The 16,689-nt window shown below is 34.1% G+C and overlaps 2 protein-coding genes across 3 annotated transcripts in view; one reads left to right on the top strand and one right to left on the bottom strand.

Annotated features, from left to right (window-relative positions):
- Window positions 1-309: 309 nt before the first annotated feature.
- RpL24-like (ribosomal protein L24-like) lies at window positions 310-2,624 on the bottom strand. The gene is made up of 3 exons (XM_069840221.1): window positions 2,470-2,624; window positions 1,989-2,175; window positions 310-924 (listed from the first exon to the last, which is right to left on the bottom strand). Exons 1-3 carry the CDS (start codon window positions 2,548-2,550, stop codon window positions 689-691), a joined length of 504 nt encoding a protein of 167 aa, XP_069696322.1. The 5' UTR covers window positions 2,551-2,624; the 3' UTR covers window positions 310-688.
- A 201-nt stretch (window positions 2,625-2,825) lies between these two features.
- Window positions 2,826-16,689, top strand: part of Cog1 (conserved oligomeric Golgi complex subunit 1) — a 36,618-nt gene continuing 22,754 nt past the window's right edge. Inside the window, exons 1-8 of one of the 2 annotated variants that reach the window (XM_069840220.1) lie at window positions 2,826-3,198; window positions 3,309-3,476; window positions 4,584-4,729; window positions 6,709-6,869; window positions 10,169-10,370; window positions 11,754-11,904; window positions 13,996-14,358; window positions 16,554-16,654. In XM_069840220.1, coding sequence (XP_069696321.1) covers window positions 3,062-3,198; window positions 3,309-3,476; window positions 4,584-4,729; window positions 6,709-6,869; window positions 10,169-10,370; window positions 11,754-11,904; window positions 13,996-14,358; window positions 16,554-16,654 — 1,429 coding nt within the window. In that variant the 5' untranslated portion in view covers window positions 2,826-3,061. The remainder of the gene's footprint in view (window positions 3,199-3,308; window positions 3,477-4,583; window positions 4,730-6,708; window positions 6,870-10,168; window positions 10,371-11,753; window positions 11,905-13,995; window positions 14,359-16,553; window positions 16,655-16,689) is intronic. The other variant, XM_069840218.1, reaches the window with a different exon arrangement.

Genomic DNA, 16,689 nt, shown 5'->3' with positions numbered 1-16,689 from the left:
CCAATATCTATCGAATACAGATTATCACAAATATTTCTCTTTAAACTTCATCTAACGAGAAAGTAAAAATTAGATATCTGATTTATGTAGTTCTCCTCAATGGAAAGATAATAAGAGTTTCACTGGTCATGGATATTATTATTATTATTGTTCTTAGAGTTCAGGGTATTACTCATTGCACGAATGATTGCCGGGGCCAGTAGGCAAACTAAAGCATAAATACTGGATCATATCGTATAACGCAGCGCCAATGCCTCTCTCGAAATCAGCAATCATTCATGCAACGAGTTATAATAAAGAAAATAAGCATTAAAATATTTTTTTTTATTTACAAAACATTTCACATAAATAAAGTTCAACTCTATTTCCTCACTGATCTTTGAACACAAAGCCCCTTGAATGTCAACATAAAGAATATGTGATAAGTTCCCTGAAATATTTTATAACAAAGTAATACCATAATTTATTAACTGAGTTTTAATGTAAATTATGTTCAAGTGAGAGAGACTGATGGTATATGAAATTCAAAACATTAAATTAAATTAAATAATTCAATTTAGGAACAAAATTCTCAGAACTCAATAGCATGAAGATGTAAGGATACAAACATTTGTAAGTTTGTTTTGCCTATTAGATCAGTTCAGAAATATAAGTTTACACTGAGAGCAACAGTAAGATTGGGACAACTTTATTTTGCTTCTTCCTTCATTTCAACATCAGACTCGTGTAATTCTTCAACAATAGATTCTTCCATTGCTTTTCTTTGTTTCAACCCTGCTGCTGGAGAACGAATCAAAGCTAAGTCTCTCTGAACTTCCTTGATGTCGCGCTGCAGTTCCAGTTCTCTGCCCTTGCGTAACCTCTGCATCATATACTGAGATTGACGGCGTTGACGAATTTCTTCTACACGTTTCATTGCTTCCACTGCAATACAATAGACAGACATAATGACAAGCTTGTTCACCACAAAGTGCTTTCGTCTCCTGCAAGTAATGGCCTTCGTCTTTTAGATCTCTTTGGGTAGCCATGTTATTGGTGGACTTTGTAAAGTATAGAAGAGTCATAACATTGATACTATACAAAGCCAAAAAAATTACGAAAATCAACAGAGGGAAATAACTATGTGTTGTCTGTTTCGTCAACTATCCGAAGATAGGTTTGAACTCCATAAGTGACTCCAATAAAGCATCACTCATGAAGCAACTAAGCCAGGAGATAATAGGGTAAGGTGGTCGGTTCCTTTCCCCCATGTGATTAACCTTTTATTTACAATTTACGTCACTGTTCCTATTTATATGCAATTTCATTCAGGAAAAAAAAAAAAAAAAAAAAGAGTAATTATTTTAACGGCACCGTGAGTTTACCATATTTAGCACATATTAGTGATAGTATCTGACTGCAGGAGTCATGTTGTACTGTGGGTTATCCTCCACCGATGTGTACCTACTGCCGTAAATATTGCGAGTTAAGGTTAGATGTGGGGACAGCTAAATGACAGGAGACAGAGTAAGTACTGCAGCGGAAAAAATTTCCGTACACGGATACCTTACAAAGCAATTATCTTAAAGTACTAAAAAGAGAAGATTTGTTTGTGTTTGTAGAATGCGCATCATCATGCTTATGAAAAGGGGACAAACTCCAGAACATGGATTGCACCCTTTCCCTCTTACTTCAAAATTCCAACCTTGTGCACACAAAATAAATTATTGGCACTGAAAATTGCCTTTTCGTAAATATAATGATGCGCATTCGACAAACGCAGACAAATCTGCTCTTTTTAATATTTTAAGACATAATTTGGTAGGTGCAATCCATGTTCTAAAATTTTCCCCGAAAAGGCACTTTTCAGTGCCAATAATTTATTTTGTGTGCACAAGGTTGGAATTTTTGAGTAAGAGGGAAAGGAAAGTATTCGTGTTTCGAAATTTATCCTATACACAACAAAAGATAACTGTTGGCAGTGAGATAACCGTATACTGAAAACTTACCAGACTTCGCCCACATTTCCCTGTCATATTTTACAGGTATATTTCGTCGCTTTTCAAACTCAAATGATGGATCAATGGCAAGCTCTTTTCCTGCTGTTTTTCGGAAAGCTTTAGTCCATTTAACTTTCCTGGGATTCTTCTTCTTTTTGAAAGCTCTATGACACTTTGATCGGCAAAATTTGAATATCTATAAAAAATATATACATTATTGCAACAGATAAACTTACTAAGCTTATTCTTACTTTGCTAGTTTTAGAATATTTATGAAGAAATACATAATACTCGTGGTCGAAATATCTCCAAACATTGCACAATTAAATGAAAATAAGACATATCAACTTGCGCAATCTATTTATTAGCATGTGTTGAAGAGAGGTTATGTCCACATTAAATTACAGGAAGCCCTGTTTACAACATAAAACTCTCGCTATACGTATCAGCAGTAGTTAATATTTCCAATTAGAAATTATCCATTACTTACTTTGCAGTCATTCCTCACAAACTGAATGCCATGTCCAGGGAAAATGCGAGACGAACAAAAATAACACGCTTCCACCCTCATATTGCTCCTGTTACTCCATTAATTCTTTACGAAAGATCGAAGCACATGGCATTCGATACATTGCGTGAGTTGTTACCAATATTGTAAGCTTTCATATCTTAGTATAAATTTGTACCTATAATATCCACTCGCGTTTAACTTAACTCATGCATTATTTTATTTACGTAGAAGATGTTTTACCTCAAATTTTCTCACTAAATTCTTGTTTATAATATATAATGCAGTATTAGTATTATGGTGTCTGTTGGCTAACATGTAACGATTATTTGCTGTCTGGTGGACCACCAATGGGCAGCGGTGGTAAATCAGGTGTAAATAATCTGTATGGAGTGTGGTAGAGTAGTACGTGGTTAATTTTTAGTTATTTTGAGAATGAGTAAAATATGAACATTAATGTATTAATTTACGTTAAAGACCCTATCGGAACACTATACTAACCTAATATTTACATTCGTCTCTTGTATTTGATGTGTTAATCTGGTAATTTGTATTACTGTAATTAGCTGTCAAAATGCCTGTACAAAACTTGCTGGATATAAACACTGATAAATTATTTGAAGAACATACTGTTTCTGAGATTTTAGAAACTCAGAAAAAGCTGCAAATAGAGATAGAACGGAAACGAGAGGAACTTAGGACTATGGTGGGGTGAGTAGCATTTAGTAATCACAAAATTTGAAATGCCCTATGTAATAAATCTAGGCTACATTGTTTCTTTATTAACTCTGTCTATAACAGAAAAAAAATTTTAATTACAGTGAACGGTACAGGGATCTGATAGAAGCAGCTGATACAATTGGCGACATGAAACAAACTGCGGAAGGTATAATAAGTCATATTGACAACATGAGTGTCAAATGTCAACAACTGCAGCAGAAACATCTGTTGGGCTTCAAAGTAGATTCGAATAATACCAAAGCTGAAAGGTTTGTGTACAAAACAAAATGCTTAAGAAGCATAACTGACATCTCTTAGTTTAGCAACTTCTTATTTTCTGAAGAACAATTCTAGAGATATCGGTAACAAATTGACAAGTTAGAACAATAGTTGAATTGTTTTTGTAGATTGTTTGACATTATTGCAGCCATACCTAATAATTAGTATCCTCATATTCATCAATATCATGCTCTTGCCTAGGTAAAGCAACGCCAACAATAGAGAACAACATTTAAAAGTATCCTCAGGCAATCTTTTAAAAGGGTCTGTAGCAGTGTAGCCTATATGGAACAATGAACACAAAAAATAAAGATTTGAAGATAAAAGTGTCTGTATTTTCTTTTTCAAAATCTCTTACAACTGTAATTAAAAATAACATTAACAATGATACAGTAAAGCTAGAACAAACCTTTTATTTCTTTCTACAAAAAGAAGTTAGAACTTATTTGTATGATTCTTTCTGCATCATATGTCAATTACATTCTCTGAGTTGACAGAATGTCTCTGTGGATATTCAGATTTACAAGACCATCAACTTAATCTCTTCCATAGTGGTCCTCAAGTAAGTTTTCATTCTTGTCAAAGTTGAAAACATTCTTTCATGCCTGCTAATAGGAACAGAGATCTTCAGAAGTACATGCACGTTTAGAAAGAAAGTGTTGTCACAAGTGTTCAAGGCATCAGTTGCTTTTTAACAGTAAAATATCACTTCTAATGGATGTCTTAGCTTTCACACCTGCTTAGACACAATCTAGAATCTGTTATACCGTAGTTCAAACTCAGCTGTCAAGCTTTGTTCAACCCAGCGCCATTCAAATCAGTTGCGTATAATCAGCTAATTTCCCAATGTGCGGGGGAGGGGGTGGATGGGGTTTTGTGTGTGTATGTGTGTGTGTGTGCGCGCGCGTTTTTTTATGTTCATAAATTTATCTTATATTCAACTGTTGTTTTTACATTAGAATCAGTTGGTCAGATTATCTAAAGGAATATATTTAACACCTTATACACTGATAATGGCTATAAAATAATACTTCTTGAAGTACTTTATATTTTCAAAAGTGTGTCAGGTATAATTTTATTTATCTCTTACTTTTCAGGATTTCTGTAAATAAAACTTATCATTCAATTGCAATTCAAATAAAAATATTGATGGATATTCCAGAACAAATCTGGAGTGCTGTAGAAAAAGAAGACTATATATTAGGAGCTCAACTGTTTTTATTTGCACGTCACATTAATACGGGTGAGTGATGTGTAATTTTTCTTTCTGGTATGTGATGTGTACCTACTGCCGTAAATATTGCGAGTTAAGATTAGATGTGGGGACAGCTAAATGACAGGAGACCGAAGACTGGTTTGAACTCTATAAGTGACTCCAATAAGGCATCACTCATGAAGCAACTAAGCCAGGAGATAATAGGGTAAGGTGGCCAGTTCCTTTCCTTCATGTGATTAATCTTTTATTTACAATTTACGTCACTGTTCCTATTTATATGCAATTTCATTCCGAAAAAAAAAAGAGTAATTATTTTAATGGCACCGTGAGTTTACCATATTTGGCACATATTAGTGATAGTATCTGACTGTAGGAGTCATGTTGTACTGTGGTTTATCCTCCATCGATGTGATTAAAGTAATCACAATTCTAGATTATTCAATCAGTGCATATCTCTCTAATATATTTTATTAATATATCTTGAGTGTACGCGATTATGTTATTGTGCATTAAATAGCCATAAATTTTCTTCTGCTTTTCTTCAAAGAACAGTATACATATTTCGGAATTCATTGTCTCGTTTTGAAACACGTGCTCACTTATTCTTGTCACATTGGTCACACACCAAACTTTGATTCTGACTTCATGTAAAGGAACCCTCGTTACTAATTTGTAATTTCTGTTATTTTCTATGAAGTTTCCTTTGGCCTCTTCTCTGTACCGGTAATGCATGCTTCGCGCAAGTATCATACATAAGGATTGTTTGTCTCACATTATCATGAGGTTGCTTGCTTACTAGTATCAGCTCATACTGGATACAGGATGAGTCATATGCACTACTCATTTTTAGATATTATGCCATCTGACTGTAGATATCAAGTACACAGTGTTACAGAAAGTATCTGAGCATATTCGTGAATGATCAGTCTGTTTCTAAACATTAAATGTATTGATTCTTGAATTTTGCACTAGATGGATGTACTGCACTTCTGGTACCAAAAAAGTACAGTAAAATCCCTCGTAACCGGCAGTACCAAACCAACAGCACTTTTAGCTGGCCAAAAAAAAAGTTTAAATCTCCCATATTGCCAGTTCACACAAACTTTCGTTTTTAGTGAATGTTCGAACCTAAAATTATGTATTATTTGTGTTGTGTGATGTGTTTTAATAAAGAAAATCCACACAGTTTTTATGTTTATTTAGTTATGTTCGAGCCGTCAGTGTTGCCACATTAGGAAGTTCGCACGAATTTTCGTTTTCAGTGAATATTCTAACCTAAAATTAATGTATTATTTGTGTTGTGTGATGCGTTCTAATAAAGAAAATCCACACAGTTTTTATGTTTATTCAGTTATGAACAAGTGATAGAGAAATAAGCTTCACATGGCTGCAGTTTCAACATTTGGCACCATGAAATTCGACATTTTTGTTGTATATACAAGTATTTATTCAATTATCCGGCAAAATGTCGTATCCGAAACTAGGCTGGTCCCTTTTATGTCAGTTAAGAGGGATTCTTAACTTGTAAAAAAACAAATTGATTATATTTTTAATGTACCGTTGGAGATGCATAGTTAGTCTTCCAGTTAGTGTCGGATTTTCAATTTGGAGATTTAGATTTGGTGATAAAAGACATAGAGGCAGATTTTGTCTAGTCATTTTAGTTTCTCCTGCTATCCTTAGGACTTGTAAACTAAATAAACACATCAACCGTATCACCTGTCCAAGTGAACACTCCACAAATAAGCAATTATACAGAATTCTTGGAGCTGGCATTAATGCCTAAATCTTGGGCTTGGCACACTGAGATATACTCCAGTAAAATAAATTAAATTTAAAATTTAGACTTAACTTATGTTTGAAATTGAAGATTCCTGTATTTCACTTGGTATTCTGAATTCTATATATAAAGGAATGTATAAATTGTATTATCTACTTTCTGTTGTTAATGTTAACATTTTTTAGAGGCTCTGCTATTTCTATTTTATTTTATTTGATTGGAGTAGGTCTTCAGCTGCATGCAGGAGTAGATGAGATCTTGAACTCCAGTAAAGTGTTGCTTTGGTTTCCTGTGATTACAAGACAGTGGAGTGCAATCAGTCACTTTCGAGATGCGATCCTAACTGGTTGTCAGAATATGTTGCAGTCCCACAGTCTGACTTCAGAGGTTAGTTAAGCAATGTCAGTTTTCTTTTCTTTTTATTTTAATTGTTGCCACCACCATCACTACCACCATTGTCGTTACCATCATCAATAATTGAAGAGTTGGGTGCAATAAGAGCGTTAACTGGTTAATATTGTGATTGCATAGATATGCTTATTATAAAATCTTGAATTTTATTAATATATTGTGACAGCGACGTGAGATTCGAACTCACGACCAGCGTCCCGCATGAAAGCAGATCGCACAGGCTGCACGGAACATTGAGTGACGTCGCGCGGTGGAGAGAAGAGAGAGGGTGTATTACGTCACGCGACGAGTTTGCGCGCGCATCTGGTGCTGGTAGAGAGGAGAGGGCTCTGGATTTCTCTGGAATGCCATCTCTAGAGACGGGTGGAACCTTCGAGGTTACGTCGCTGTGGTTATAAATTACGGTCGCGAAGGAACGACAGCAGTTTCAGAGTTTTCAGTTATTCAGTCAGTGAGAAAGCCAGAGCAAGCAAGCCAGCCGGAGTTCGACTCGAGTGTGCGTCCGCATCTGCGTCAGCATCCGAAGGCCTGAGTTCGAGTGCAGTGGACCGCAGTTGGAGGGACCTGAGTTCGAGTGCAGTGGACCGCAGTTGGAGGGACCCGAGTTCGAGTACAGTGAACTGTCTCTGAAGGTCTGTGGTTCGAGATACTGTGAACTCGAGTGACTGAGATAGAAGAACTGTGAACTGAGAACTGATAGTTCTGATTTGTAAATAGTGCTTTGTAAATATTAGTTAAGATTAACAGTTCATTGTTGTTCGTACTAGTCCAAGTAAATTGTCATTGTCGTCGGTGGAGTGCTATAACAAATACTGTGTTGAGTGAAAATCCAATTGTTGACGAGAGCGTTTAAGGCGAATTGTAGAAAGGAATTATTGTTGTGGCGAATAAATTACATTGTTGTTACTAATAAAATTCACAATATAATCCCTAAGACATTAATTAATTATTACGAAATATAAAGATTTTGTTCCTAACAATTTTAAATTTTCTATGTAATTTTTCTCAAAAGTGATTTTTTGCATTAATTCTGTTATTGCATCAATTACTGCCATAATATATCTTCGTTAATGTTAGTTATTCAGGGGCAATGTACCAGTATATTATCGGAAAAATTGATGATTGGTAGAATCCCAACAATTATCGAATTTAATGGTGTTAAATAACGAACAACTGTTATTAGAAATTACAGTAGTTGAAGATCATGATAATCGAAGCTCCATTTGTAGGATAATAACCACAGAATACACTGTTCCAAAGGAAAAAAAGATAAATCAGTTTATGTTATTAATTATTGTGATTTTAATTAGGACATTTAATTTGGTTTCATTGAGTAAAAGATAATAAATAAATTAATATATTCACTTCGTTATTTTAAATTCGATATATACCGTACCTTTTAAATAAATCGAATTTTTGTTTCATCATTTACTTCTCCGTAGTGAATTGGTTACATTTCTGCTACTGTTGGTAAGTTTTTTGAAGTCACTGGGATTGTAGTAGTATCACAGTCTACTATATACAGTCGCGAAGCTTGAGGTGTTTTTTTTGCAAATCTCGTGACAAAGCGCTCCAAGCGGTTAGCAACTAGAAACAATAGACTGTCCATGGTCGACTTTGGACTGTGTCGTATTTCTATCGAGTGCTAGCTCGTTGCGTATTTCACATTGATGCTTGTGAAATGTTCGTTATTGGCTGTAATGAAAATGTTAATGGCTAAAATATAATAATTGGAATAATAATATGGGACAAGGAGGAGACGTTTGTAGTGCTATAAATTGTAGCAACAGTAAGAGAAAGAGGCCAGTTATCCTTTTTCCGATTTCCGAAAGATTCAGAAAGGTTCCTGGGTTTCCACAAGAATGCTGTGCAGAAACAAAACTGTTAATTTGAAGTTCTTTGTGACTGTTAGAATACATTATATCCTTAAATTTCACAATGAAATGTTTCAGTCTAACCGAAAGGACATTAGATACCGGTTAAAGTTCTGTCAGGCTGTTAAATTTCCAGAGAAATAAAGGTTAGGTCTACTTTTTTTTCAGAGGATATATTTTTAATTGTAGCTATTAATTTTGTTATTATTTTTATGTGTTATTTTACTAAATACGTAGAAAAATGAAGTTCGTTTTAATGAAATTTATTGATCACGTTTTATTTTCAATTCTGGTGGGATTATTATTGCTTAGGCCTACTTTTTTTGCCAAAGGATATGTTTTTAATTATAGCTGTTAATTTTGTTGTTATTTTTATTCGTTGCTTTACTAGAGACGTAGAAAAAGTCTGTTACAATAAAATTTACTGATCACGTTTTATTTCCAATTCTGGTGTGATTATTATTGCTTAACCTCATCCCACTTTGTTAACTACGTAAGCCTACACTACAAGTACCGGTACACGTAAGTTACTCCATTAATTCATATTTCCATTATTATTGTTGTAAAGAGAAATGCAAATTAATATTTATTGGTTTCATAGTTAATTATCGCTATAATCTTGAATGAGTGAAGCTATTATAGTAAATTTCAGTTCGTTTTGAACAAACAAAAATTATATTAACTTATTTCTTGCAGGTATCTTCGAGTTTATGGTGGAATTTAATATACTTCATTAAAATAATAAATTAACTTAATGCATTTAATATTTAAATAATGGAAGGAAGGTGTTAATTTTTCCAAAAGAACACGATAACGAAAGTGTAACATATTTTGTCGGCTGCTAGGAGAGAGATCTGAGATGATGAGGCGATAGTAGCGATCCTAGTGGTGGGCAACTACCCATGTTTGCATTTTTACTACATATTGAGCTTCGCGACTGTATATAGTAGACTGTGGTAGTATCCTAGTTGTCAAGAGGACCATGTGTGTATTGCACTGTTTATGTGAGTTCCTTTGGCTTAATTTGCACAGGATGTGCGCAAGTGATCCATTATCCCACATTTGAATCAAGTGAACACTTGTATGTTATATCTAATGTCTATATAGTGTCTTAATTTGATTTCACCAATTCCTCTTAACAGTGTTTGACAGTGCAGTTTGTGTTATTTTTAAATCAAAGGAAAGACACAGAAAGAAAACAAAGAAATTGACTCAGTGAAGTACCTATAATATTATTTTAACAACATTAAAGAATACCGTAATAGCATGGCTACAGCCATGTGTAGTCAAAATTAATATACTATTATGAATGGTATATTGAGTTGTTTATTCAATGTCGCTAATCAGTACCTTATTTGTTACGATTATAAATCAATTCATTATGAAATTCTCTTCTTGCAGGAAGCCTCAAGCTGTTTAAGTACTTTGGTTCTGTTAGAAGGTATTGGCTCATTGGAACTCCTGAAAAAATTGTTGCAACTACGTACACAAGCTCTTGAAAATGTTCTACAGTCTGATAGTCATGATAGTGTGAAAGCCCGTGTTTGTACGAGCTTAAAGCTGCTTGTACATACTATAACATTACTGTACAGTTGCTTTCTTGGTAAGTTCGAGAAAATATTGACTAAGATACTGAACAGAATGTGATCTATATAAATAAATTAGATTTGTTAATTTTAACTAGGCCTACTGTATTGAATATGCATTTGTGTTTCTTATTTTTCTGTTTTGATGTAAAAATAAGGTGAATGTTACTTATGTCCCGCCCGCTATAGGAGACATAGGCCAGTTTTACACTAATCCTAAACATTTAGTATAATAAAAGCCTAAACTAACCTAACCTAACCTAACCTAAGTGGGTCGTTGTCTATTCCAAAATCGGCGGAAGTCTCTCAACGCTCGTTTAACCAATATTATTCGTTCAGTGGGTGGTGGATACTCTACAATGACCAAAAATAATTGTGGACCTTGGAGCAATAGTCTAACAACATCCTTACAGAACTTTAGATTTTAGTACATTCTGTATATCGGGGAGGGGGAAGGAAGGGGGAGAGGGGGAAAGAGAGAGTGATTTCTTAACAGTACAATTGAATCTTTTAATACTAGTAAACAAACATTGGTAATTATACGTGATGGCAAATGAAAAACCTTACAAAAATCACAAAATTTTGTCTGGATGGATCCTCATGCTCTGACATCAAGCCAATTACTTCTATCTGTTGTAGCTATGGTGTCATACAAATACAAGTTTAATTAAAATAATATTTTAGACATTCTTAAAAATAGAAAAACTGGTGAAAGATAAAAAAATTTGAATTCTAAAAATATACTAAATTTGTATAGGAACCTACTTATGAAATTATAAAATTAGTGAATAGCGAGTGTTTATTACTGCGTTATTTCCTTACATATTTTAAAGTGATTGCTTACTGTTTCTACTAATTTTTTGTCCATGTTGAATCTTTCGTACACTACTTTTAACACTTGAATATAAATAATTGATTAAATGGCAATCTTACTCGTGTTAATTGTGTAAGCATGTGCGGCTTACAGCTGCAACATATGCCGAACACATAACCAATGCTAACCACACATACAATAACATAAATACAGACATGGAAATCCTACACATACAACCCAAAAACCAAAAACTCAACACACTAGAACAATATGAAATATACAGACACACCAAAACACACCCTGATCAAATTCTCAATACACATCAATTTCAGAACACACACACTATTTGACACCACATTTCAACACTTTTCAACAATCGAACGCACCCACACAACAGGCAGCGAAGTTTGAGATGACGCCGAGATCTAGTAGGCTCTGAGGATGGTGTGAAGTAACACCGAAACAGCTGTAAGCCGCACTTGCTTACACAATTAAGACAAGTAAGATTGCCATTTAATCAATTATTTTAATTTTTTGTTATTAATTGTAATTACATAGATGAAAATTTACTGTATCTCTGCTACAGATGATGGCCAAGATTCTTCTCAGCCTGAAGGACTGATTTGGAAGCAACTCAAAAACATTGTGGGACGAAATGCTCCTCCTGCCATTTCTCTTGTTGATTTAAAGGATTTGATAGCAACAAAGTTTCTGCCTCAACTTGTTCAAGAATTCAGGTATGACTAAAAAAGCCACTGTTTTTAAAATTATTGTACTATTTTTTTGTGTTGTATTGCACTCGAATACACTGACTGGGGTCAGTGGAGTGGTGCATCCAAAAAAGAAGATAAACTTTCGTTTCCTGGTGTGCAGAGAGAAGACACTCTTTATAATAGCAAAACGTAAGATATCTGTCTTTGCTTATAAATTGTATGATTTAGATAAATGTGTATTGTTACAATATTAATTGTTCACAAATTCACATAAAATAGCTATTTATATATTGTATTGCATCCTAATATTTTGATATTTATGAAAATGTTTTTTAAGTGTGATATAAATGCAGTATTTAAATATATACATAATGATTTATCAATCTCCAGGAAAAAAAAAATGGAACTCTCTGCATCATAATCCACAGTTAATTCCCGATTTACCACGAAAATCGTCTGTATCTGCATTTAGATTGGCAACAGGCCATGATTGTTTGGCCAAACACCTGCATAGAATTGGAATATATCAGTCCCCTAACTGCCCATTGTGCAACTCAAACCAAGAAATGGATTCGGAACACCTCAAAATCTATGCTTCAGTGGCTGGCCATGATAATATCTTTGAAAAATATTGGAGTGCAAGAGGTCAAATGACTTTGTCAAATGCCTGGCATTAGAAAACAACAACAACATATTGATTTATAATGAGATTCTAAGCATATGCCTTTCTTTCCAAATCAAAAAATTGTGAAAATGTATTTCTGTGGACAGTCTTACTCATATTAATGACAACTTATATTAGTAATAATTAATCCTTTAAGAAAAAGTGACCATGTGGTGAGGCAGGGCACAGTGTTTTGTGGTGAATTTTCTTTGCCCAGTGTGATAGAAGTTAGACATTAAATTATCGAAGTAGACTCTGACGATGGTGTATATACCGAAACAGCTGTAAGCCCACGTGCTTAAAGATATAACACTAGTAAGTTGCCGATTTATCAATCTTCTGTAATAAAGTGTTAATAGTAATATGCGTTACAAGAGCGGTATGTTGAAGTTTTCATGTTCGAGGAAAAGTTTGAAAAAGCGAAATGTAGTTGAGCTTTTTTAATTCCCGAGAATTGAAAGAAAACATACCGCTCATGTATCATACATTATTTTGTGCGAAGATCGTTTATTACATACCTGAAAGAGGAATTTCTAATTAGTTGCAATGAAATCTCCATCTTGGTTTCTGTTCAATGACGGCAATTTTGGAAAACAAAAATATCTATCTTGAACATTGTTGCTTTAAAATGTTTTCTGTGTTTACTATACTCCAGCAGGCCGTGATATACGTCCGCCTTTTTTTTTCCCCCAGTCTATAAATGCGAACTTAAAACAAATGGCTTACTTAATGTTACATGCATCACGAAATGCAGTAACTTTAGTGGAGTTGTAGAATTTACTTAATTTTTGCAAATATTTAAAAACAATAATTAACAGTGCAATTTAGGTGAAATTGCAGTGGTAAGTTTCCAATTTATAATTATTACTATTTTGAACATCTCTAAAAATAATATGTTAAAAGCCTAAAGCAGTAAAATGAATATGTCACTTAAGCGGTAAGAAGAGGGAAATTGTTATGTGTGTTTGCTTGGGAATACTGAATGTGGAATTTTAGACTTACCGCAGGTTGGTTTTGTGCGGAAACCAAGCAAATACGCACGATCTCGCACAAAAGTAGTGTACGCAAGACTCAAGATGGATTAAATTATCTGTAATAATCGCAGTAAAATCTCACTAATCCGAACTAATTAAGTTCTGAACCTGGTATTCCACTTTCTGATGCATTGCATTATGTTTGTTCTCTCAATAAACCGCGTATTATTTTTTGTTGTAATTTAATATTCTGTAATGCTAATTATAATTATTTGTTATTTCTTCAAAACCATTTGTACGGATTCATCTTTGATGTTCCACATGATAACTTTTTATCTTTGCAGATTCATCTAATCATTGCTGCGTCTTTGTTAATTTTTGCAACCAGTTTGTCACTATTAGGTGATAAATTAGGAACTGTATGTGTTTATGTTTGTGTATGCTCATTCTGACTCATCTTCTGTACTATGTTGACAGACCCTCCACAACAGAACCAGTGAATCCTGTGCCACCAGAGGATATGCGAGAGAATGTGATTCGTTGGCTAGACTGGGTACGAGATTTTATTCAGAAGCAAGTGACGTCATTGTTGAATTTAGTAAGTTCAGTGCGAGGTCTTCATGCCATTCGTGAAGAAGCAAGTAGCCTGGGAACTGCTGGGAACTGGGACAAAATGTGCCAACATTTGACGATTCCCTGTGGCCTGAACATTTGGGATGCATATTTCCAGACTCTTCTCACAGAAAGAGCAAAATCTTTAGTGTCTCATCAATGGAACATAGCCCTCACACAGCTGCAGTCTACACTCATAAATGTTTTACAGGAAAATTCACAAGAAAAGTAAGTTACATTTATATTTTCTTTCTCTAACTCCTTGGCAATGGCATCATTGCAGTGCATGGGTGAACTTCCATTTGTCATAAATCCTGTGTACAACACTATTAATTATATTCCATCAATTAATTCACTGCCACTGAAAAATGGTTTAAATATACTGTATGTGTAAGGCAGCTACATATTTTCCTGTATGAAAGTTGACCATTTCATAAGAATAACTTTCATCTTTTGCATATTTGTATATTTTTTTCTCTGAAACTTATCAGATTACCAGGAAACAATTCGCATTCATACAGTCCTCTCTGTAGATTAAAAACTCAAAAAAGTTTCATATCCATGGTTCAAAAATTAAAACAGAAAATCAATATCCCGAATTTAAAAGAAAACTTACAAATTAAACCAAACCCTTTAACTCTATTAAATATAGAGTATAATCTAAATTTAACAGAAGAAATACTGAAATCAGAAGTAAACACTGAAATAATGAAACAATTGTCTTTAGAGACAATTAATATTAGGTACCCTCCACGAAACTGGCTTCATTTATACACCGATGGATCCTTGATCTCCAGAGAACAAGGTGCTGGTGCAGGTGTTACGTGCTGTCTCTTCTCACTTTATAGATCTCTTGGGTATGGAACAACAAGTTTTGATCGATAAATCATTGCAATAAGCGAAAGTCTCAGGAATCTTCTATGCCACATCAATAAATTTAAGAATGCAGTTATATTGTCAGACTCCAAAGCAGCTATTCTATCAATAGTCTCTAAACACACACCTTCATCTCAAACAGCAGAAATAACTAAAATGCTCTCTCAATTAATATCACTCAATAAAAGAATTGTATTCCAATGGATACCATCCCATTGTGGAATCCTGGGAAACGAGAATGCGGATGCTTTAGCAAAGAAGGGCACACTGTTACTTACAGACCTTTACTAAATGTACGTATTACTCTGTGAAAAGATTTATTAAATCTACATACTTAGACTTCAACAAACAAAATTTGATAATACAATCGCAAGGGAAAAAATGGAACTCTCTGGATCATAATCCACAGTTAATTCCCGATTTATCACGAAAATCGTCTGTAGCTGCATTTAGATTGGCAACAGGCCATGATTGTTTGGCCGAACACCTGCATAGAATTGGAATATATCAGTCCCCTAACTGCCCATTGTGCAACTGAAACCAAGAAATGGATTCGGAACACCTCAAAATATGTGCTTCAGTGGCTGACTATGATAATATCTTTGAAAAATATTGGAGGGCAAGAGGTCAAATGACTTTATTGTCAAACGCCTGGCATTAGAAAACAACAACATATTTTTTTTCTCTGTTTGTTAGGCAAAAGTATTTCAGGGAGGAATTTTGTTTCCAGATAACATTATTTTATTGTGACGGACGGAAATATTTTCCTTTATAATTGAGGAATAACGATTTAATGTATGTTAACGTCATTTTTCCGTTTTTAGCATATATTGAGTCCTTAATAACACATCTCCCTCCTGACTAAATATTTCCTTCTAACAAACAGAGCACCCTCTAGAAACTTTCGAATGTCAGGGCCCTCTAGAAACTTTTGAATGTTCTGTGCAATGCTGTTATACGAGTTATGTCTATGATCTGTATCTCAAATTCAAGATTTTACAGTTAAGTTCTTGTTCTAGAGAATGCCTCAATTGGTGGTTCTTTTAGAAATAATGAATGGTGAATGGTTTACTCCTGTAGATGAATTTCTTGCTTTGAATATGTATATGAACCATAATTTGTCTCAATAAATTTAATCTCCCGGAGCCTGTTTCATTTATTGTAAGTTATAAATACAGGTAAACTTGCTTGTATCTAATCATCTAAAAATTGTGTTCTTTAGAAGCTTGTTGAGTACTTGTATTTCATTACTACGTACTTATTTACTTACAAATGGTGTTTTTGTTCCAATACACTTAAGTATTGACATTAGTAATTTACTTGTATCTCATATAGAGTTCCTTAGAAGTGAAAAAGTGATGTTACTTCTAAGTGTTATGTCTATTTTATGGATATATTTAAACAGTATAAAACCAGATGCTTGACAGCATTGCGTTACATGCCCATAAGCACATAAATATCTCATAGATATTTGAATATTTACAAATGAGAAAATATATATGATTTTTTGTATAATACCATTTGTATATATTTTTATTTTTAATCAGATGTAGTCAGCCAGAGCATGACCTTCGATGGTTCGTGTGGAAAGAATGGAGTAGTGATTTACCTCAAGGTGACAGCAGCCAAAACCAGCAGCAGAAAAGGGGTAACTACTCACATTTGAATACAGTAGGAACTACT

Source organism: Periplaneta americana, chromosome 11 (genome assembly GCF_040183065.1).
Source record: "Periplaneta americana isolate PAMFEO1 chromosome 11, P.americana_PAMFEO1_priV1, whole genome shotgun sequence".
NCBI classification, from domain to species: domain Eukaryota; kingdom Metazoa; phylum Arthropoda; class Insecta; order Blattodea; family Blattidae; genus Periplaneta; species Periplaneta americana.
This window is presented reverse-complemented; position numbering and strand designations above follow the sequence as displayed.

Bases quoted from the DNA above. Each gene is read 5' to 3' on its own strand.
- RpL24-like (XM_069840221.1), bottom strand. From the start codon at position 2,550: ATGAGGGTGGAAGCGTGTTATTTTTGTTCGTCTCGCATTTTCCCTGGA. The intron at 2,176-2,469 runs GTAAGTAATGGA...TATTTTTTATAG, and splicing joins TTGTGAGGAATGACTGCAAA to ATATTCAAATTTTGCCGATC. The intron at 925-1,988 runs GTAAGTTTTCAG...ATTGTATTGCAG, and splicing joins GGAAATGTGGGCGAAGTCTG to TGGAAGCAATGAAACGTGTA.